The sequence below is a fragment of the Polypterus senegalus genome, chromosome 6 (assembly GCF_016835505.1).
Source record: "Polypterus senegalus isolate Bchr_013 chromosome 6, ASM1683550v1, whole genome shotgun sequence".
Classification (NCBI taxonomy): Eukaryota; Metazoa; Chordata; class Cladistia; order Polypteriformes; family Polypteridae; genus Polypterus; species Polypterus senegalus.
The window spans coordinates 166,219,625-166,242,143 of NC_053159.1; the positions used below are offsets into that span (position 1 = coordinate 166,219,625).

Consider the following 22,519-nt stretch of genomic DNA (forward strand, 5'->3'; position numbering starts at 1 on the left):
GGCATTTAAAACCGGTCAACCTCCATATAGATAGATATGTATCATCTATAGACATATGTAGTTTAAACTATAATACTTTAGGTTACCATAATATACAGTAGAATTAATTTATTGATACATGAAATCAGATACCCTTGCATATTTAAGAAGTTAAGGTTATTTGAAGTATAAAAAATGCATTCACAAAAAAGTAGAAATTTGAGCTTATTGTCTCCAGTACCTTTTCCAGTGTTGTCATTAAGAGTATAAATAGGAATTCCAGGTCCTGGGAAAAAGAACACATGTTGGTGAAGATGACAGAGAAAATGCATTTTTTATATATTGGCAGACTGAGTTTAAAATTAATTTAGGAGTAATACAAGCAGAGCTAAGCAATAGTCATAAACTTAAACTTACCTGAACAATCCATTCGGTAATATTTTGCATTTTTGCTGAAGTATGCAGAGTTATATTTACATCTTTCTCGTCTTGTGTTACATGTCATACACTGTGGCTCGGAATGAGAACTACCAATTGTAATTCTGTTTCATAGAAGGAAATTAAAGAAATACAAATTACTCTTATGAGATATATAGATATGTATATATATTTACTGAGTATATATATATATTGAATACATCATCAGAAGCAGTCACATTTTTACAATTTAAGTTTATTTTTAAATATACAGAGTACAGTGAAATTCTTATTTGTGTGTTTCACCAACATGTCGGCAGTATATTTTTAACATTCAATTACTATTGCAATTTACATTTTCTGTGAAAAGGAAATGCATTTAAAAACAGAAGTAGAATCCCATTTTGTCAAAAATAAAACATGCATATTTGGTTTCTTAAAAATCATTTTTGTTATATAAATACGGTGAACACACTCTGTGAAAAAATACAGTATTTTTTGTTTATTAAGTAATTGGAAGTTCATTTTTTAATGCATAACATTCTTACTTGTAAAGATTTCTCCCTCCAGGGGTACCTCCATCCTGGTTACTAACATAATAACTGTGAGGAGAGATAAATATTTAGAAAACAATTAGTAAAGATTTAAAACTAGAAAAAAAATGTAAATTCCCCAAGTAAATGATTTTAATATCTGCACAGAGCTTAGTTTATTTTGAGTGAATGTTTGAAATTAATTCAAATATAGCAGGAGAATTTGCTAACATTTTGTAATGGAGCTTTATATCCTGTAGTATATTGACAAATAATAATAATCATTGAGTTAGGAGGAGTAGAAAACATTAGATAAGGTGTTTGCGTGTTCTCTTGAGATCTCCTGCCAGGGTTTATTTACTAAGACCCAAGACCACAAGCAGGTGACCCCTCATAAGGCAGCAGCATGTGATCAAGATCAGAAGCTGTAGTGGTAAAATACATTTTTCACTATTTAAGACTTGATTGCAGCATTTGGAAAAAAATACATTTCAAAATTACATTATTCTTTGTTTTCCAAAAGTCTAAATGATGTTTGTTGCAGCAATAAAATACTTTCATTGTTAATAACATAAAATCATATAATCTTTGTGAAGTACATACAGTGCATCCTGTGTTACTTTCACAATGTAAATGACTTCCCATTCTCCAGACGTAATCTGTTGTGGTTCCTAAAAGCAATCACATTTTTGTTAGTTTTTGTTTTCTTACATTACATAGAGTTTTTGATAAATTGCTTTTTGTCTGAGTATATACAGTGGATTCAGAAAGAATTCAGACCCCTTCACTTTCTGCACTCTTGATTGCATTGCAGATTTACTTTTAAATGGATACATCTGCCATTTTTGGAATAACAAGAATTGACAGGATTAGGAATGAGTACATTAGAGGGGCGACACATGTTTGATGTGGCCAAGTGAGAGGGGTTGGATTGAGATGGTTTGGGGACGTGTAGAGGAGAGATGAGGGGTATATTGCGAAAAAAAGGCTGAGGATGGGACCTCCAGTCAAGCGGAAAAGGGAAAGTTTATGGATGTGGTTAAGGAGGACATGAAGGCAGTCGGTGTGGCAGAAAATGATGTAAAAGACAGGGATAGATGGAGACTGGTGATCCGCTGTGGTGACCCTTAAATAGCAGCAGACCAAAGAAGAAGACATTTTTGCCTATCAGTCAACACTCACTAACCCGTAATAACAAAGTGAAACATGTTTTCAGAAAGGATTACAAACTAAAAAAAACTTCTAAAATTGGACTTTCTCATTCATATTCAGACCATTAATTCAATACTTTATAGAAGCCCATTTGGTAGCCATTACAGCTTCCATTCTTCTTGGATGAGTCTCTCTACAAGCTTTGCACACAAGGATATCTTTCTGGTTATTGTTGTGCAGAAAGGTGAAGCATTGTCCCAGTCTGACGTTGGGTGCATTCTGGAGCAGGTTTTCTTCAGGCACCTCTCTGTATTTGGCTGCATTCATCCTTCCTTCAATTCTAACCAGTCTCACTGATCCTGCTGCTGAGAAGCACCTGCACAGCATGATGCTGCCACTGCCCTGCTTCACCTTAGGGATGGCATTAGGCAGGTGATGAGCAGTGCCTGGTGTTCACCAGACATAATCCTTGGAGTTCAATTTTTACCTCATCAGACCAGAGAATCTTTACTTCATGCTGTCAGAGTCCTTAAAATGCCATTGGGCAAACTTCATTTGAGTGTGGCTTCCATCTAACCACTCTACCATAATGTGTGATTGATGGAATGCTACTGAGATTGTCATTCTTCCAACAGGTTCTCCCAATCTCAGCAAAGGTCTTCTGAAGCTCTGTTAGAGTGACCATGGGGTTTTTGGTCACCTCGCTGACCAAGACTCTTCTTGCTCGGTTAATCAGTTTGGCCAAATAGTCAGCTCTATGAAGAATCTGGGTGGTTCCAAACTTCTTCAGTTTTGCCATTATTGAGACCATTTTGCTCCAAGGAACACTGAAAGCTTAAGAAATTGTTTTATCTGCTTGATCTGATCGATGCCTCAGTACAATTTGATTGTGGAGATCTACAGAGAGGTCCTTCCACTTCAAGGCTTGGTTTTTGTCCTCACATGCAGTATGAATTGTGGGATTTGATATGCACAGGTGTGTGATTTTTTAGGTGATGTCCAATCCATTGATTTTGGCACAGGTGGACTCCAATGAAGTTCTAGACACACACCAAGGAGAATTAAAGCAAACAGATAGACAACAATTCAGAGTGCCAGAGCAAAGGGTCTGAATACTTACATATAAATGACAGATTTCAGTTTTTAATATGCAAACCTTTCTGAAAACATTTTTTCACTTTGTCATTATGGGTAACTGAGTGATGACTGATGGGCAAAAATTGGTATAAGAACACAATAAAGTGCACAGAAAGTGAAGAAGTTGGAATATTTTCAGAATCCACTGTAGATAAAAACTTAAAAAAAAGAATTTTGTAACCAGATTTACTTGAATTGTCATCCTTCATAAGAAAGTAAAAACTATTTAGACAAATCCCCTCTGTGTTTCCTAGATATGATATGTCACGTATTTTAAGGACAATGTAATTGTGCTTCACAAGCTTTAATCCACAATTTAATTGCAAGATGGGGTGCCGTCTGTATTGAGTTTGTATGCTCTCCCCCTTCTCTCATGAATTCCCTAACCTATGCTCCAAGCACCTAATATATTACGTAATGCTCATTTGTGTGTTTAAATTAAAATGTAAAAAATCTGTGCTTTTGTGTGCCTTGGAATGGACTTGTTCCTCACGTGTGTCCTGTGTTACCAGGAAAGATACTGGCTACACACAAATTATTCCTACTTTTATAAGTCTTTGTATTTATAAAGCTGTCAGTCAGTCAAGCAGGTGGTTGCTGTGAATATAGTTGTAAAAAGACATCTGCAAGCAGGTATGGATTAGCTTTTTTGACGCTTTAATTTCCCTTGTGCTACAGTAGTTTTTCTATTCAAGAGAATGAATTCCTTGGGGTGGCAAAAAACTGAGCACTACAGTGGACAAAAATAGAACAAGGTGCATTACGCGTCTGTTGAATGTACAAACCTCAGCTATTGTTACATCTTTTAATACCACAAAGAGAGCTGCACTTCAGCAGTACAAGCACTACAGGGAGAGGGATATGTATATCATTTACAATGATTCTATAAAACATGTTTTATTGACCTTGACTCAAAGATTACATCTATTTTGTGGCATATCCTTGCATGAATATCCATTCATCCATCCTCTTCCGCTTATCTGGGGTCGGGTCGTGGGGGTAGCAGCTTAAGCAGAGAGGCCCAGACTTCCCTCTCCCCGGCCACTTCTTCTAGCTCTTCCGGGGGAATCCCAAGGCATTCCCAGGCCAGCTGGGAGACATAGTCCCTCCAGCGTGTCCTGGGTCTTCCCCGGGGCCTCCTCCCGGTTGGACGTGTCTGGAACACCTCACCAGGGAGGCGTCCAGGAGGCATCCTGATCAGATGTCCGAGCCACCTCATCCCCTGAGCCCCTACCGGATGACTGAGCTTCTCAACCTATCTTTAAGGGAAAGCCCAGACACCCTGCGCAGGAAACTCATTTCAGCCACTTGTATTCGCGATCTCGTTTTTTCGGTCACTACCCATAGCTCATGACCATAGGTGAGGGTAGGAGCGTAGATCGACTGGTAAACTGAGAGCTTTGCCTTACGGCTCAGCTCCTTTTTCACCACGACAGACCGATGCAGAGCCCGCATCACTGCAGATGCTGCACCGATCCGCCTGGCGATCTTCCACTCCATTCTTCCCTCACTCGTGAACAAGACCCCGAGATACTTGAACTCCTCCACTTGGGGCAGGATCTCACCCCCAACCCTAAGAGAGCACTCCACCCTTTTCCGGCTGAGGACCATGGTCTCGGATTTGGAGGTGCTGATTTTCATCCCATGATTCTCATGTGAGTTGGGTGGTGGCCGAAGGCGGGGACCTTGGCGGTCTGATCCTCGGCTACAGAAACTGCATGAATATGAACAGAGAAAATAGAAAATAGCAAGGTGTCTTTAAAGTTTTGATTGGATGTTTGAATTTCTGTTTAATGTGGCTTGTCCTGGAACACATGGTACTGTTTTCTCGATACTTTTTAAAACCAATTCTTGAAAAAAATTATGTCTCATTGGAAAACATTTTCATCACATTCTCATGTAACAAATGGCAGTTGGTTATCCACATTTTGCAGCTTATGACTCCCAAATCTGTGAACACAATTTGGTTACATTCCCTTCATGTTTGCTTTATAAACAAAAAACGTAAAACGTTGAATGTGGGTGGTTTAGTAAATTTTAAAGAATATTCTCTTACCTTTCCAGAAGTCAGATAATGTATATGTTTATAGCCATTCTTGCCGGAAAGTATCTTGTAGAAGCTTTCATTATCTCCGGTGAAATGAGGTGGAAATGGTGAATACTGAAATGAATTCAGAAAACATAATCATGTAATAAATTTAAAATATGACTCATTTGGTATTCAATTGATCTTTTCTTATAAATTGTTAATATCAATGCAAACTACAAGGTCTGATAATTACTGGAATAGAATATGTTCCTGTAGTATTCATTCATTTTCCAAATCTGTAGCTACATTCTGGATCGATGCATTATTTCTAATGTTCATTTTACTTTGAAGGCTGAAGCCAGAGTACAACCTCTTAACAACTTTACAAAATTATGAAAAATGTATAAAACTATATTGAAAGTATTATGAGCTTTTGATGTTGAGTTTAGGATACATTTTCAGTGTAACAGTGTAACAAATACGCCTATTTATTTTATATGTATGTTTAAACAATTATTTAAATAATTACTAGCAATAAAAATTGTGCTGCAAACCATAATGGCAACCCAGAAAGTGTGTATGTATACATAAATAAATATGCTAAATGGGAATTATTGTTGCAAATAAACACAGAGCATCAATCAAAAATGCATTTTATATTAATTCTGTTTTATTTTGCATTAGATGGCTTTCTGTATACCAAACAAATGAGCCTACAATTATTTTCTGTACGAGGGACGTTCAAAAAGTTTCCACGCTTTTTTAACTCTATTTATTAAGAATTTCAAAAACAAATTACATCACTTTTCTACATAGTCACCTTTATTTGTGATGCAATTTTCCCAGCATGATACCAACTTTTTAATGCCCAGTTACTACTCCCCCCGCTTTCACCATTTCCAACGAAAATGTAAAAGTGCGGAAACTTTTTGAATGTTCCTCGTACATACAGTAAATTAATAAATATACACACACCTATACAAGACAATACATAATTAAAAGTTTGTAACAGAGTTCCTTTAGTTAGAAAATAATTTTTTTTATTTCATCAGAATGACAAATTACAAATAGATGTACCAAGGATATACAGTAAAATGCAAGAATGGAATGAGAATGTGATTTTCAAGAATGTGCTTGTTTTAATTGTAAAACATTTTCTGGAATGTATATATTTAATGCCTTACATTACATTCAGTAATTTTACTATCGTGTTTTGCTATTAGGTAAAGTTTGTGAATTTGTTGGGCGGCATGGTGGCAAAGTGGTAGCGCTGCTGCCTCGCAGTTAGGAGACCCGGGTTCGCTTCCCAGGTCCTCTCTGCGTGGAGTTTGCATGTTCTCCCGGGTTAGTGTGGGTTTCCTCCGGGCGCTCCGGTTTCCACCCACAGTCCAAAGACATGCAGGTTAGGTGGATTGGAGATTCTGAATTGGCCCTAGTGGGTGTGTGTGTGTGTGTGTGTGTCCTGCGGTGGGTTGGCACCCTGCCCAGGATTGGTTCCTGCCTTGTGCCCTGTGTTGGCTGGGGTTGGCTCCAGCAGACCCCCGTGACCCTGTGTTCGGATTCAGCGGGTTGGAAAATGGATGGATGTGAATTTGTTGCTTTGAAAGCTCTCTTTTCTTTTGGTGTCTTTGGTGTTCTTCCCCAGTACTGAGCAGCTGTTGTAAATGATCGGTTTACATCCTCACCATTCTGCCTTATCATACTTGGTTTAAGTAAATATTAAATGTGGATGAGGGTTACGTACAAATTACAAGATGTATTTTAAAATAAAAATGTGGTGAGTATGCACGGTAGAGAGCTAAATAGAACTTACAGAATAGTGTGGCTGTTGTTAAACAATAACAGTAAATTTTACATCCACTATAGTATAGAAACATTTATAGAGCTGTCCTTTTACTTACCTGTCCTAGCCAACCATTTTGAACTTCTTCAACAAACTGCCTTGTCTGAGGAAGGAAATGGAATTGTTTAGCACAGAGTATTATATTATTAAAAACTTGACTGTGCCGAACTAATCATCTTTAATCTCCTGTAAAGTAAATATACAAAATCAGTGAATCCAATTGGCAAGTGTACATAACACTTGTAAAATCTAGTCTATGTTTAAAAAGATTTAAGAATTTATTTGGCCATCTGTTTGCATAAGATGCACCATCTTCCTGGGAGTCAAGAATTTTGTATTTGTAGTTCACCGATTGCTAGGTAACCCATAACATCAGTAGGAGAAAACAGTAACACAGATTGAGGTTTAGTTCATTCTAACAAAGGACATTTTTAGAAAATTCAGGTTTTGTTTGAAATGTTTTTTTTCTCCTGTGCTTTTCAGAGCCTTTCTCACTGTCATCCAATCTGAAACGCTTAAAACACTTACGTCTTTTCATATTGGGCCTTAAAACACTTACGTCTTTTCATATTGGGCCTTAAAACCACTTACATCTTTTCATATTGGGCTTGTGTATTTGTCAGCGAAGAGTGGTGTTTGTCTGTTGCAGTGTGAATTTTAGTGTGAAACAAGCCTAAAAACAAAAGCAAAGCATCATAAAAACTGTGGGCCTTTCATTTATTATTCTCATGATTATTCTGAAATAGTCAATAATATTGTGCATTTCTAAGAATTTTACCAAATAAATGTGTTGCTTTAATTCACAGGAATGTGCCTTATTCTTCAACCTACTCAAATTTTATGCTTTATTTAAGGTGTTTGTAACAGCTGAAGAACTGCATCAGTTTTGTTTTGAAATAAATGAATGCACAAAATTATGTCAGTCTAATGAAAAAATACAATAAAAATATCTAAGGGTCTGACGGTTAAAAAAAATCTGTAGAGAATTACTTCAAATGTTGGGGAAATAATAATGTTTATACATTAATCAAAAGTTGGCTTGGTTTCTTGTCTTTTATTCAGATTGGGATTAGGAAGGCAGTAACATTATAGCTAAGACAAGATCCTGTGGTCTCGTGGACAAAATACTGAAGACCATACATTGGGTTAGCTCAAAACTGGTTAGTGCTGCTTATGAGGAATTTACTTATTTTCTCTATCCATATGTGGGTTTACCTATTCATCCAACTCATAACATGTTAGGCTGATTAGCAACACTAAATTGGCCTGTTGTAGGTGAATATGTGGATGCGTGAAAGCAAAGGACTGTTACCCTGTCTAGTACATTTTCATGTCTCGTTCTTGCAAACCTTCACTGGAGGTATGTCCATTCAGGAAATGCATCTACTATATAATGAAACACTAAGGTCTGTTTGTCCACACCATCTGAACAATCTGATTGGTCAGTTTGGATTTGGTGTAATTGGTCAGCTTGGCATTGGTGATTCAACGAAAGAGGATGTTCCAGTGTGACACGCACAAAGAGCAGTAAAAGTGTATGAGGTATACTGAGAGAGTCACCCTCAAAGACAGCAAGTATAAAAGTGGACAGGAGGTGAGAAATGCGATACGGAAACAAAAACAGAGCTTGAGAAGCCGGCTTTATGGGAATGTGCCCGAGAAAGGGAGCGCTGGTGAAAAACACACATGCAAATATCGAGGAAAGGTACTGAAGGTGCATGTATGGCAAGATACTGCAAATATTGTTAAATGATTCTATTACCTGTCTTAGAAAGGTAGCAGGACTAGTAAATAATAATCCGTATTGAAGACATTGATTCTTGGTACACTACATCCCCAAACTTCATGGGGGTTCCGTTCCTAGAGCACCCGTGAATTGTGAAAAACCGCGACTTTTGGATGTGGTTAAAAAATGCCTTTTAAATGCCTATTTTTTAGTTTAAATCCTAAATACAATATGCCCCCAAAGCACTTTAATTTCATTGCAAACTCAACTTAATACATTAATACATTACCTAAAAAATTACCTTAATACATTACCTAAAAACAGAATGTAAAGGTAAACCCGTATACTGTACAGTACTGTACTGCTATGTCTCCCGCGGTGCTAGAACGTAAAATACCGATGTTACCACTATACGTACTGTAATTCATGCAATCGCGTTTTCTTTGGTATGCGCTGTCGTTTTCTTTGTTATAATCAGAGTAAATACATAATTTCATTTAATTAAAATACAGTAAAATGTACGGGTACTCACCAATGATGAATGATATTAATGATGAAGATAAAGTAGCTGTGCAGTAGATGCAGAGGATTTAAAACTGCTCGGGTGGTGCCTCTTCTTCAGGTGCTTCAGGAGAAGTCCTATCTTTGGACTGGTCTTCTTCTGGTAGGGTTTCATGCTGGCTTTTCTTTATTGGTTTCAGGAACATTGTGATGGGAAGTTGCTGTCATTGTTTCTTCATGGTGGCGAGGAGCGTTTTATATGTCTGAATGGCAGCATCGATGCCATTATTAACTGTGAGAGCCCGAACCATATAGGGATCCCATGCTTCAATCATCCCTTGTAAATTACTTCTGAAAACAATCAAACCATCCCTTACTGGCTTGAAAATCTTCAGGCTCCGATGCTGTTAATGGTCCTGGTTGCGGTTCTTCAGTACCTTCTACATTGTCTCCTGTAGCGAACTGCTGGTACAATTTACATGCTTTCTCATGGATGATGTTACCGTCCAAGGGGATGTATTTCTTCCTGAAGTCGGTGATCCACAATGCCAAGACAGATTCCATCCTGACGATATTTTTATACCTTACGGTCGTTACCTTTTTGGCACTATCACAGAAACGTACAGATACAGTACTCCAGATTACTGCTTCGTTCTTCTTTATGTAGCGTACGGTGCTTTCATTAATGCCTTAGTGGCGCATTACTGCAGCATAACTTTTTAGTTCCTGGAGCAAATCCAGTAGTTCAACCTTTTCCTGGAGTGTTTTAAACTGTTTTTGGCGCTTAGGCTCAGAGCCAGAAGCCTTAGAAGGCACAGAGCATTTCAACGACATCTTGTGTGTTTAAGAATAACAAAATGAAAACAATAACAAAATGGAAAACACGAGGACACTCAGCTGGAGATACGTCACAGAGCAACACTCAGTCAGCAGCAAGGAGAAATGAAAAACACTCTCGGATTGGCTACTTTCACCATCCCAAACTGCGTTTCCCTCAGTAGTTGCTTCCCGTTCTCTCTAGAGCACCATATTGCCACGGAAAAAAGACATAAAAAATTGCGGAGGATATTTGCGCATTCTGCTAACAATTAATAGTTAGGTTCTAATGAAAAATCCGCGAATAACTGAGTCTGCGAACCCTGAACCGCGACTTTGTGGGGGTCTACATACAGCATTAAGAACTGAGTCATTTTAGAACTATTTTATTTTCATTCCTTAAATTGAATCATTTTGAGATGACTCTCTTGTCTATAGGTACAAGCATCAACTGTATGTTAGCCAGCTTAAGACGAGTGAGTAGCCCACCTGGTCCCCCTCCTTTTGAGTATATCCAGAGTAGGACAGAAAAGAACTGTTGATCAAAAAGTCCAGTTCAAGAGTCAGTGCTGTGATGCTTAGATTTGAAACTGACTGTTTCTAGCTTGTGTGTCTCAATGATTTTTAGAGTTATATCACCTGGAGGCATGTGGTCTTCATAACCGACAAGAAAACTGCTGTGCCTCAAACTCAATGATTAAACACGTTATTATGTTAATCAATCAAACGTGCAAGAGCAATGCAAACAAACCTTAAACATAAATGCGCATTACATACCTGTGAGCAATTCCATTTACTTGCAACATAATCACATATTTGAATAATCCCATAGTTCTGACTTCTGTTCGTCCACTGTACTGCAATGCGTTCATCTGTCACCCAGGTTACTGTGTACATATAATGGTCACTACAAAGACATAATATTTAAAAGAATTATTTGAATTGTATTACAAAGGAGTGTAAGAGCCAAATCTTTTCAGTTAATGTTAATGGTAAATTCATATAAGTTTTTGCTTTGTTTAAATTTAAATAGAATGTAGCTTCAACATACAGTAGATAATGGAATATTCAGCTTTACCCCCTATAAAACTAAAATGTTTAGCTCTGTGTGATAATGGAATAACTCTCAGATTATAGTTAGACAGCCAGAAAGAAACAAGAACTGTTAGGAAGATAGACGTTAAGGGCATATCATTTTGTGAGTGTTACGTTACATTAAACTTACTATTCATTAGTACTATTGAGTCCAATAACACACAGAAACTTTAAGAAATGTAACCTAGACACTTAAGCCTTAAATGGAACATCATAGGCAAGAACTCTCTTCTTTTTTGGGTGTATTATCAACTTTATTATTTATTTTTTGTGTGAACTGATTGCCTTAAATTTCACTAAAACTTTTAAAACGAAGACACTAGGACTGTGGCTGTTTTTTTTTGTACGAGTCATACTATCTGCTGGAATGTTTTTCTGGTAGCTGCATTTTGAACTGTTTTGAACTATTTGGAAACCTTGTGGCAGAATATATAGCAGAATAGAAATAATAGACTTTCTGATGGGTTTTTATTGAGAGCAGCACTGGGCAACACCAGACAATATCAAAAAGTCATTTAAAAAGTATTACTTTACTCGTATTGCTTAATTCATGTGTCAGGTCACTCAGTCGTATGCACACAATGTTCCTGAACACATGTATTGTTACAAAAATATCATTAAATAAAAAACCTACAAAAAATGCTTATGAACAATAAATTATCACACTCGGCATTTAAATTATAGTCCACCTGTAGTAATTACATTCTATTATATATTTTATTAATATTATCTATTATATTCACAACTGGAGTACCTTGGCAATACTTTGTGGCAATCTATAAAAATGCACAGGTAAACTGATCCTCTTCTTTTTGAAGCATCACAGATATGCACAAGTACAAGGTGTATTCTCTTCTTGATAACGTTTTCACTCGCTTTTCTTTAATGTTAGTTTTTAATTGTACCCCTCTCTCGGTGCACTCCGCATTGTTGAAATTACAACATTGTTATTCAATGAATACATTGTTATTTAGCTGGACTTGCAACCAGTGAAGGGGAGAGGTTTTTTCAATTTAAATGTATTTTCCTACAAGTGGCTAATTTATAACTATTTTAATAAAAATCCATGTGTTTGAGATGTGGATTATGCGACACGAGTAACATGGTATTTTTTTCATGGTCGTTTTGGGTATTGTGTGCTGTTTTCCAGCATTGGTCAACATGGACGCCTATACTTTCAGAAATTTTGTTATCTCTGTTCTGCATGAAAACATGAACTTATTGTTTTCTTTTAAAGTTGCTTATGAATGTGATAGTTTATATTGTGAGGTTTCTGAACTCTTTTGGGACTCCCCCCAAAACGGGACAGCATGCTGAAGCTCAATTGCCACAATTGTGGAGTGTTACTTGTCCATCACCGAGGCAACCACAGGTTTGCAGCACAGCAACTATGTAGGAAGCAACTATGAGCCAATCGTGGTCACGTTATGAGCGCCTGTCACCAATGGCTGATGCAAGGAACATTAAAAATGCATGGAACAGTACAACTTGGCCACTGACCTGTTCCCGACACTGCCCGTTTGCTGTGTCTGTGTATTGGAGACTGATAGATCCTGCTACAATAAATAATTGTGCTGTTCCTGTTTCAAGAAGAATAAATCTGAAGTACTGAGACTCAGCTCTGTGTTTTGGGGTGCAAGACAGTGACTCATGCGTCACAATATATTATTACTATTATCTAATCAATCATTTGAAAGAAGGCCTTTTATATGAAGAAATCTATAAAGTCCAGTAATGATGAAATATATGTTCAAATGCAAATACATAGGATTATTTCATTGGCTGCATCATTATCTAAAGATATAAACTTAAATACAGATAGATTATAACTAGATGTATACAGAGGATTGTATGCTCTGAATAACTAAGGAACACAAAACATTCCACCATCACCAAAACCAAGAAGAAAGAAGGTAACCAAAATTTTTATCGTTATTTTTTTTTATCAACTGGCTTGGGCAATATGCTTTCAGATTAGCTAAAAGACCTTATCCCTGAAGGATGTGAAAAGTCTGCTCCTAAATCTGCCAGGAAATATCAAACCACCAATATGTCTTGAATCTGGACCAAGTCATCTTTCAGTGAAGCCTTGTTAGAGTCTGCCAGGAAACGTCTTACTAATCTAAATCAAATGATTCTCTTCACCCTGACAAGTAGCAGTGCTACCCGGACATTCTGCTATATCGCTGACCTACCAACATTATTATGGAGAATTAGCCCCATAACTCTGCAGAAGAAGCTCATTTCATCCACTTCTATTTGCAAATGACTGGTTAATCAAAAGCTTTTCTCAAGGACTTAGCCCCCTTTTTACCACAATAGTGTTTTGCAGCATTTGAACAATGCTTTAGTCGACCTCATGAAAAAGATCCAAAGGTACTTACATACCTCCATTTGAGCTGTTGTTTACTGCAGGGAGTAAATCACACATTCTCCTAAAATAAAGACATTGATCTCAGATTTGAAAGTTCTAATCCTGACCCTGATTGTGAAATACATTACTGCAAATTGCAATAAAACAATATTTTATACGAACAGCAGTTGCAACTATCAGGTCCTCAAACTGAATACCCTTTAGGCTTCAAATGCACCCCTATATCCTCATTATAAAAATCAGAAACATTAGAAGAGGAAAGTCGTATATCAAGAGTATGAACACAACACTCTTTTCATGAACGAAGACACTGAATATGACCCCATAAGCCCATTCTTGGATAGTACTCTGTAAAACCTAGGGGGGTTTTATATATTCATAATCTTTTTAAAACAAGTTATGAAGCATTTATAGAAATGACTAAAAGCCTTCCTTTAATCCTCAAATATCTATGAAATCACAAGGAGCTGGTATACAATGCTATATTCAGGTCTCAATCCCAATACCCCAGCAAAAGCTAACCCAGTGAGGATGAGAAGTAACATCCCTCAGTAAATGGAAGACATCTTCTTGTCTTCCTAATACTAATGGCTGACAAGCTTGAGTAACTGCTTCCCCTACATTTTTTACATCTAGTGCTTCCAGAATTTATGGCCTGATCTTATCCTCTTCTCATATCTTGCACTACAGAAGTGTTTAAGTGATCACAGTGACTTCAGCTACAAAAATAAATCCGACCCCATCCCAAAGCTTTCAGCACTACCTTCTCCAATGTGACCATAAAATTTGCATCAGAGTTCTTCTTCAGCCTCTTATTGATCTCCTTTTTACAATCAACATTTCTTCACCCTTGAAAAAAACTGCCCTGGTGACATCCTGGCTTCCCTAACCTAGCAAATGCTTTGCCAGAACTTCTTTGAGGCCCCATCTGAAAGACATTCTACATGGCCTCACCAAAACTGCTACCTCAGATTGACCTTCATTTCTGACAACTGGCTTTTTTTTGATCTGTCAGTACATCTCCACTTTAATTGTGTTGATCATTGACCATTTCCTCAAAGGTGTTCAGGAATATTTATTAACAATGGTGTGTTTGCACATGGTGCTTATAATAGACATCCATAAATAGCACAACAATCCAGTAATGGTAAAGATTTCCACATTTGGATTCAGTTCAAACTGAGAAGTCAAACAAAATGAAACCTTTTATTGGCTAACTAAAAAGATTACAAAATGTAAGCTTTCTAGGCAACTCAGACTCCTTCTTCAGGCAAGATGTAATATAGAGACTGTAATTCCCTGTGTTTATAATGACACTAGGACAGATACAGCATTTGAAAACCTTTAAGTGAGGCATCTTAGAAGAATAAGATGTCATTGTCCAGGTGTCCCAGTTTCTTCCTCCGGGTACTCAATTCCACGTAGTAGCGGTACATGTCAGTGTCTTGTATATCTGTAGTAATAGGGTGTTGTACTGTGTTATCCATTATGGATGTAGTGAGAAGGCAAGCAAAATAACACCTTTTATTGGCTAACTGTGCAGATTACAATATGCAAGTTTTCCAGGCAACTCAGACCCCTTCTTCAGGCAAGACATACCACAGAGACCGGAATTCCCTGTGCTTATAGACAGATACAGCATTGGAAAACCTTTAAGTGAGACATCTTAGAAGAAGATGACGTTGCTATCCAGGTGTACCAGGTTCTTCCTCCAGCAGTAGCAGTAAATTTTGGAGTCAGCTCTGACAGGTAGACTCCATCTAAACACCTAACTCACTGTTTCTAAAAATGCAGAGTACTCTGAATTGGTGTTATAGCTAAACAAAAATGACTTTGACTGAAAGAGATTCTAACTAATGTTAAGTAATGTTAAGGTGAATTTCTTATCTACTGTTAAAAATGTCTTTGCTTAGCTACTTGTAGAATGTCCTGATTTCCTCTTGGTTTTCAGCTGTCAGGAAGCTCCTGAGTAAGAAAAATAGACATCTGCTTTCAAAGATAATGAGCAAAAATATGTCTGACTATATCTAGTGAGTATTTTTGAATCTCACACTCAAGGTGAGGCTCCTTCACCATTAGAGAAGTTACATTCCATGGCTTTGTCACCAGTGATATCCTGCATCTGAGTCTCACTCAGCAGGTGGTGAATCCAAAAAGTGGCTCCACATGGCTTTTTTTTAACCCAACTGTGCTACCTGAGTTACCAGTCAAACCTCACCTCTAGGTCTGCTTCCAGGAGTGAGAACTTAAAGCATTTCTAGAAAATCATTATGAGAGTCTGTTTTTGTATTATTGTCTGTTTTTGCCTGGACTCTTATCTTAGAGCAGTGTGTCATGGGTGTTCCAAGAGTATAAGGCTCCCAGCAATATACTTTAAGGTACATTTAGGCACACTTTAAGTTTAAATTCCTAAAAGGTAAAATTATCATCATGTACTTTGAAAATGCAGTTTACCTGGCGCCAATGATATCTGGTACAGTCACTTCTGAAATCACATGAGAGGTAGTTTCCACAACAAACAGTTTCACTATAGGGATAGTTGAATTAGCCTAAAAAGAGTAAATGAAACGAACATTTTAACCAACAATGATGAGTCACTTTCAAATATTGCTTCATAATTAGAAAAGCAATTTACTGTAATCAAAAATGATAGCTTTATTACTATACCAATTTATTTAGTGAACAAAGACATTCATTCAAAAGTGCAAAATGCAGTGGATTTATAAAGTATGCAGACCGCTTCAATTTTTTCACATTTTGTTATGTTGCAGCCTTGTGCTAAAATCATTTAAATTCGGTTTTCCCACATCAAGCAACACTCAATACCCCAGAATGACAAAGCGAAAACAGGATTTTAGACATTTCTGCAAATTTATTAAAAATAAAAGACTGAAACATCACATTGACACGAGCACTTAGACTCTATGCTACGACACTTAAAATATGACCCAGGTGCATCCCATTCTACTGATCATCACTGGGATTTTTCCACACCTTGTTTGGAGTCCATCTGTGGTCAATTCAATTGATTAGGTGAAGCTCACACCTGTCTATAGAATATCCCACAGGTGACAATGTGTATCAATGTGTATCAGAGTACAAACCCGAGCCAGGTTCATGAAGGATTTACCTACAGAGCTTAGAAATGGGGTTGCATCAATTGACAGATCTTGAAAAGGTTACAAACAATTCTGCAGCATTAAAGATTCCCAGAGCACTGTTGCTTTCATAATTCTTAAATGGAAGATGTCTGGAACAACAATGACTTCCTAGAGCTGACCATCCGGCCAAACTTTGGAATCCTTGGATAAGAGAGTAGGCCAAGACTCTGAAGGTTACTCCATTCGGTAAAAGAAATATGGAAGCTGACTTAGAGTTTGCAAGAACGCACCTTAAGGGCTCTCAGGCAATTAGAAACAAGATTCTCTGGTCTAAATAAATTAATATTAGTATCATGTTTGGCGGAAGCCAGACACCGCTCATCATCTGTGCAATAACATTTCAACATTGTAATATAGTGGTGATAGCATCCTGCTGTGGGATTGTTTTTCAGCATCGGGGACTAGGAGAATAGTCTGGGCTATGGAAAAGCAGTTCACAGCAAAGTATAGACATATCCTAAATGAAAATCTGCTTCAGAAATCTCCTGGACCTCAGTCTGGACTGAAGGCTTACTTTCCAACAGGACAATGACCCTAAGCACAACTCAAAAACACGCAGGCGTGGCTTAGGGACAACCTTAGGAATGTCCTTGAGTTGCCCAGAGCCTGGACTTGAACCCAATCGAACATCTCCATGAAAAACCTGAAAATAGCTGTCCACTGATGGTCTCCATCCAACCTGACAGAGCTTGAGAGGATCTGCAGGTAAAAATGGCAGAAAATCCCCAAATCCTGGTGTGCAAAGCTTGTCATGTCATACCCAACAAGACTTCAATGAAATACTGAGGAAAGGCTCTGAATACTTGTGTCAATATAATATTTCAATTTTTTTTTATTTTGAATACATTTACAAGAATTTCTAAAATCCTGTTTATGCTTTGCCATTCTGCTGCACTGAGCATTGCTTGATATTGTTAAAAAATAATTTAAACAATTTTAGCACAAGACTGAAGCAGAACAAAATGTGTAAAAAGTGAAAGGGTCTGAATACTTTCTGAATCCTCTGTAAATGTAGTATTGAAGAGATAACTGTAAATAGACACACAGTATATTAAGGATTCATGAGGGTCAATTAATTAGAACACAGTGGAAAAGAGAAGGTATCGTGAAAAATCCTGAAGTAAATAAAGAAATTGAGTTAACTAAAATATTTGTGTACAACAGTAGACTATTATGGAGCTGTTGGTGTGCTCTGACTCAATGCCATCAAGACAATACTGACATTTTTAGCATTCATTAGGCCCATACATTAGTATTTTGAAGCCAACACGTTTCCTTATAGACTGATGTTTTGTCTTTGTGAAATTAAAACATGAAAACATTATAGCCACTTCAATACTAAAATATTTTTCCAAATCAAAAATATCTGACATAATTATTTAGCAACTCTGATACTCACAACAACTTACTATTAACTGTTTAGCTATGGGCTTATGTAGATTCCCTCATTACACACTGTCAGTAAATTTAAAAGAATGATTCTGTAATCTGTGATATTCAAACCGATTCATTTTAAATTATTCTAAAGTAGGCTCATATTGCTACTATTTACTTACTTTTTACTTATCCTACTTATTGTAGGATTTGATTTAAGTAAAAAAAAAAAAGTGCAATTCTTTTGTATAGCTTATTTCATAAACTACTTTTTGTTGCTAAAATATATGAAGTGTATTTAATATGTAGGTAGACTACATTCATACTATCTGTTGTTTAAAAGTAAAAATTATGATACAAATATGCATATCATTGATTAGGCAACTTTAGATTTGCATAATGATTCCACAAGCAATCGATAAACATTTATTTGAAATTGTGCTTCTTACAGACATTGTTATAACAAGGTGGTCTGTTTACAAACAGCAAACAGTAATAAAATAGTATATATATATAAATATATATATATATATATGCGTAAAAAGTGCAGCATGGTAAGATACTGGGAGAAGTTTGGAAGTATATAGTATCTCTGAAATTTTAACCACCTTTGAATAGGAAATATCCATCCATCCATCCATTATCCAACCCGCTATATCCTAACTACAGGAAATATCACAAAAATATATTTTTTATCTGTATAATCTACATATAATATCCTTGTTTTATTACATATAAGAATAAACAATAGCATTATGTATTTTCACATATACAATTACCAAACAGAAAGAAACATTATTTTAGATTCATAATTGGAAAAGGGTACCTTTGGATATGGAATGACAACTGTTTTCGGGTATTGGTCATTCCCATAATATGAATATTCAATGCGCTCAACTGCAGTGTCATTTAAAAAGACATAGGCCACAAACTTCCCACTTGGTGACCACCATATTCCATATGTTGATGAAAATACTTCTTCTGTAGAAATAAAGTATCAATACATTTAATTTAAAAAACAATAAGAGATTATGTTTACAATTCAAAACTATCCACCAATATATTAAAGTGCCAAATACCGTATTTACCCGTGTACCACGCGCACATTTTTCCCCGAAAATTAGCATTAGAAAATCAGGTGCGCGTCATACACGATGAAATGTGCGCATCATAAATCAGGAAACTTCTTCTGCTTGGGCTCGTGCACTCGCGCTCTCTCTCGCTTCGCTTGCTCGCCCACTCGCGCTCTCTCTCTCGCTCGACAGTGCTCGCTCTCTCTCTAAATGCTTCTTATACAATCACAACGCGCGTCATACACGGGGCAAAACTTTTTTCACGATTTTCTTTGTAAAAATTAGGGTGTGCGTCTTACACGAGGGCGCGTGGTACACGAATAAATACGGTAGTTTTAATGGACCTAACTTTATGCTTATTAGTAATGACATACTGTAGTAGCCACTACTACTGTGGTTGCTGACCTTGAGAACTGCAATGCAGTTCTCAGTTTGAAAGTTCTCTCCCTGGTCACCATGTCAAACTGAGTACTCTGTCAGTTCCCTTGGTATCCTACGCTTTTTTAATGGATCTTTCTGAGAGTTGCTTTTTTTCTAAATCAGTTTTTTACTGAGTATATGTATATATAACAAATATATTAAGAATTACAACGCAGGTGTTTTAACTGAAGTATAAAAAAACACATAACAAAAAATACAAATTATAATCTGTAAAAAGAGTAAAATGCAAACAGTGACAGAGATGTAAAAACCTTCCCCCACCAAATACAAAGTCGTAGCAGCAGCAAATCCAAACAATTAAACTCCTTGCAAATCCTGCACAAAGTGACTCATGAAATGAATCGTGCTGTATCACACGTAACTGGTGGATGATTCAGGGGAGACCTCGTGATAGGTAAAACGTTCAACTAAAGTATAAACTAAAAAAGGAAAAGAGAAAGACACGGTATATCAGAAAGATTGACAAACAGATGTTCTATTAACCTCAATTGAGGAGAGGGTAGGAGGACACACTGATACAGCGCATTGCCGCACCCACCACATGATGAACCAACTCAGGATCTCAGATTAGGACCCGAGTGCAGCCATGCAGCAGGTGACACCTCAGCACCACACTCGGTCAGATGGAGTGGAACAGTGTGAGGTTTTTTATGGTGGCTGGAGTGCCAATTCTGCCACCAACCCCCAGGTTTTTCCCGCAGGTTGGAGGGCCTACATGCAGGGCTGGATACAGATTAATGTCATACCCAGGTCAACCTCCATGGGTGAGGATTTAAACTAAAATTTGTCTTCAGTACCACATAATTAAGCTTTCTCTTTTTCCATGGATGATGTAAGAAGAAATTTAAAAAATCTGTAGTAACCACATAGATGGTGTTTTCACAGACATCTTTAAACTTAATTGAAAAAATCTTTGGTTCCCACCTGCTTAAAAAAAATAATTATCACTGTGCAGAATCATTACATCTTGTCTGAAGAAGGGGCCTGAGTTGCCTCGAAAGCTTGCATATTGTAATCTTTTTAGTTAGCCAATAAAGGGTGTCATTTTTCTTGGCTTTTCTCTACATTCATAATGGCTAACACGGTACAACACCCTAGTACTACTGTGCAGAAGAAACTAAAAATGTCTTAATGATTACATACCAGTGGTATTTAGTCCCATTCTGATGAAGTGCTGCAAGAGACTGGGGTTACATTGAACAGAATATTCCAGATTATTTGGACCATCTCCAGTTTAAATATTGGTCACAACTGGTCTACTGAGGAAATCATATCCCTTGCACGTCATACCATCCTTCCAAACCTGAATTGTAAAAACTATAATGTTGTAGTACTGTTTATAGACTACAACTCAGCCCTTGACCCTGCTGTACCACCAAAGCTGACCACCAAGCATCTGAATTTAAGTCTTTGTCTGATCCTCTACAACTGGATTTTGGATTTACAAATGGGAAGACCCCTGGATGTGTGGATTGGCAGTATCACATTCTGAAGCGCTGATCCTCAACACTTCTATTCCACAGGGTTTGTTGAGGTCCCTGCTGTACGACCATCACCATAGAAATGATTATTAAAAATAATGAAACGGTGCACAAAGGGGACATTTACATTCTGACATTCAAATAAGAATTTTATTAAACTGTGTACAAAATAAACTTGTACTTGCACTTGAAATCACAAAGGGTTTCAATCTTGTATTGAGGAATTAACCATACAACCATGGGGTAGATTTAATTGTGCCCTTACAAAGGCAATGCAGTAGAAACCTGTTAAGTGAAAAAGGTGTAACAGACAGGCAAGCAATGCCAACAGGAGATGTTTGGTCAGTAATCACATCCAAATAAGTGAAACACTACAGAACAACTGTAAAAGACATGGGATGAGACCAAATCATATGTAAGAATGGTCCTGGTTCTTTGGCAAATCAAAGTTTTAGGGTCAGATATAACCTCTCACCAAATAATATTCTGAATTTCTCACCATTTCCAATGCCTCATTATGCAAAACTCCACTAAACAAAATGTATTATTAATGCTCATATCACTTTGCATTTCCTGTCTTCTGGAAATCTCAACTGCTAACAAATGACCAGTAAATATGAAATGCCATCTGCCACATTTTGCATGTGTCCTCTTTTTTTGGTGATAAAAGAAGAACTAATAAGTACAAGAAAAAAAAAGTTGAAGTTTTGTGGTGTCAGGATATGTGATATAGTGGAGGTCCGACAATGCCACACCACAATACCAGGTTAATATCTGGAACTGGGTATGATCTTTGTGATATGTGCACCTTTTCCCCATGTCTGCATTTGGTACTTCTGCCTTTTTTTTCGATTAGGTAGGGAGGTGGCTGACTTGGTCAAGCCTGATCCTAGTTGTGAGTGCCCACATGTAATGGCCAGTAGGCAGTTTGTTGACTCTGACTGTGTCTGGCTTGTCTGACTCCTTTTATACAATCTGGCAGTGGTTCTACAATTAGCTGTTGGACAGATATTGTTGTTTTTTATTTGAGCTAATTAGTTTCTACTCTGTTTTGATGTATTTGAACAAATCTGTATCCTCATATGTGATAGTTCTGTACTTAGTGGTCTCATCTGTTCTGGCATTGTGCCTTGTTTGTATTATTGAATTGCATTTCTGTTGTGACAATGTTGGCTGTCTAGCTCTGGAAAGAGGATTACTTGTGTTTCGTTTTATGTGCTGTATTTACCTATTTTTTGACGTCCATTGTACAAACAGCTTACCTGGAAGGGGGTCTATCTTTGAATTACCGTTCTTGATTTCTTACATTTGTTTTTCACTATAAGGCTATTTTTTGAGAGTTTTCTTCTTGTCTTCTTATGGCGTCCATGTTGGGGATCTATCAAAA

General features: G+C 37.1%; 1 protein-coding gene across 1 annotated transcript in view; it reads right to left on the bottom strand.

Moving 5' to 3' along the window:
- Window positions 1-22,519, bottom strand: part of LOC120531777 (fibroblast activation protein, alpha) — a 95,206-nt gene that overhangs the window by 40,392 nt on the left and 32,295 nt on the right. Inside the window, exons 9-17 of the mRNA XM_039757495.1 lie at window positions 18,964-19,118; window positions 16,057-16,151; window positions 10,911-11,040; window positions 7,149-7,193; window positions 5,275-5,379; window positions 1,533-1,600; window positions 945-998; window positions 397-521; window positions 221-265 (exon numbers count right to left, since the gene is read on the bottom strand). Of these exons, the coding sequence (XP_039613429.1) occupies window positions 221-265; window positions 397-521; window positions 945-998; window positions 1,533-1,600; window positions 5,275-5,379; window positions 7,149-7,193; window positions 10,911-11,040; window positions 16,057-16,151; window positions 18,964-19,118 (822 nt within the window). The remainder of the gene's footprint in view (window positions 1-220; window positions 266-396; window positions 522-944; window positions 999-1,532; window positions 1,601-5,274; window positions 5,380-7,148; window positions 7,194-10,910; window positions 11,041-16,056; window positions 16,152-18,963; window positions 19,119-22,519) is intronic.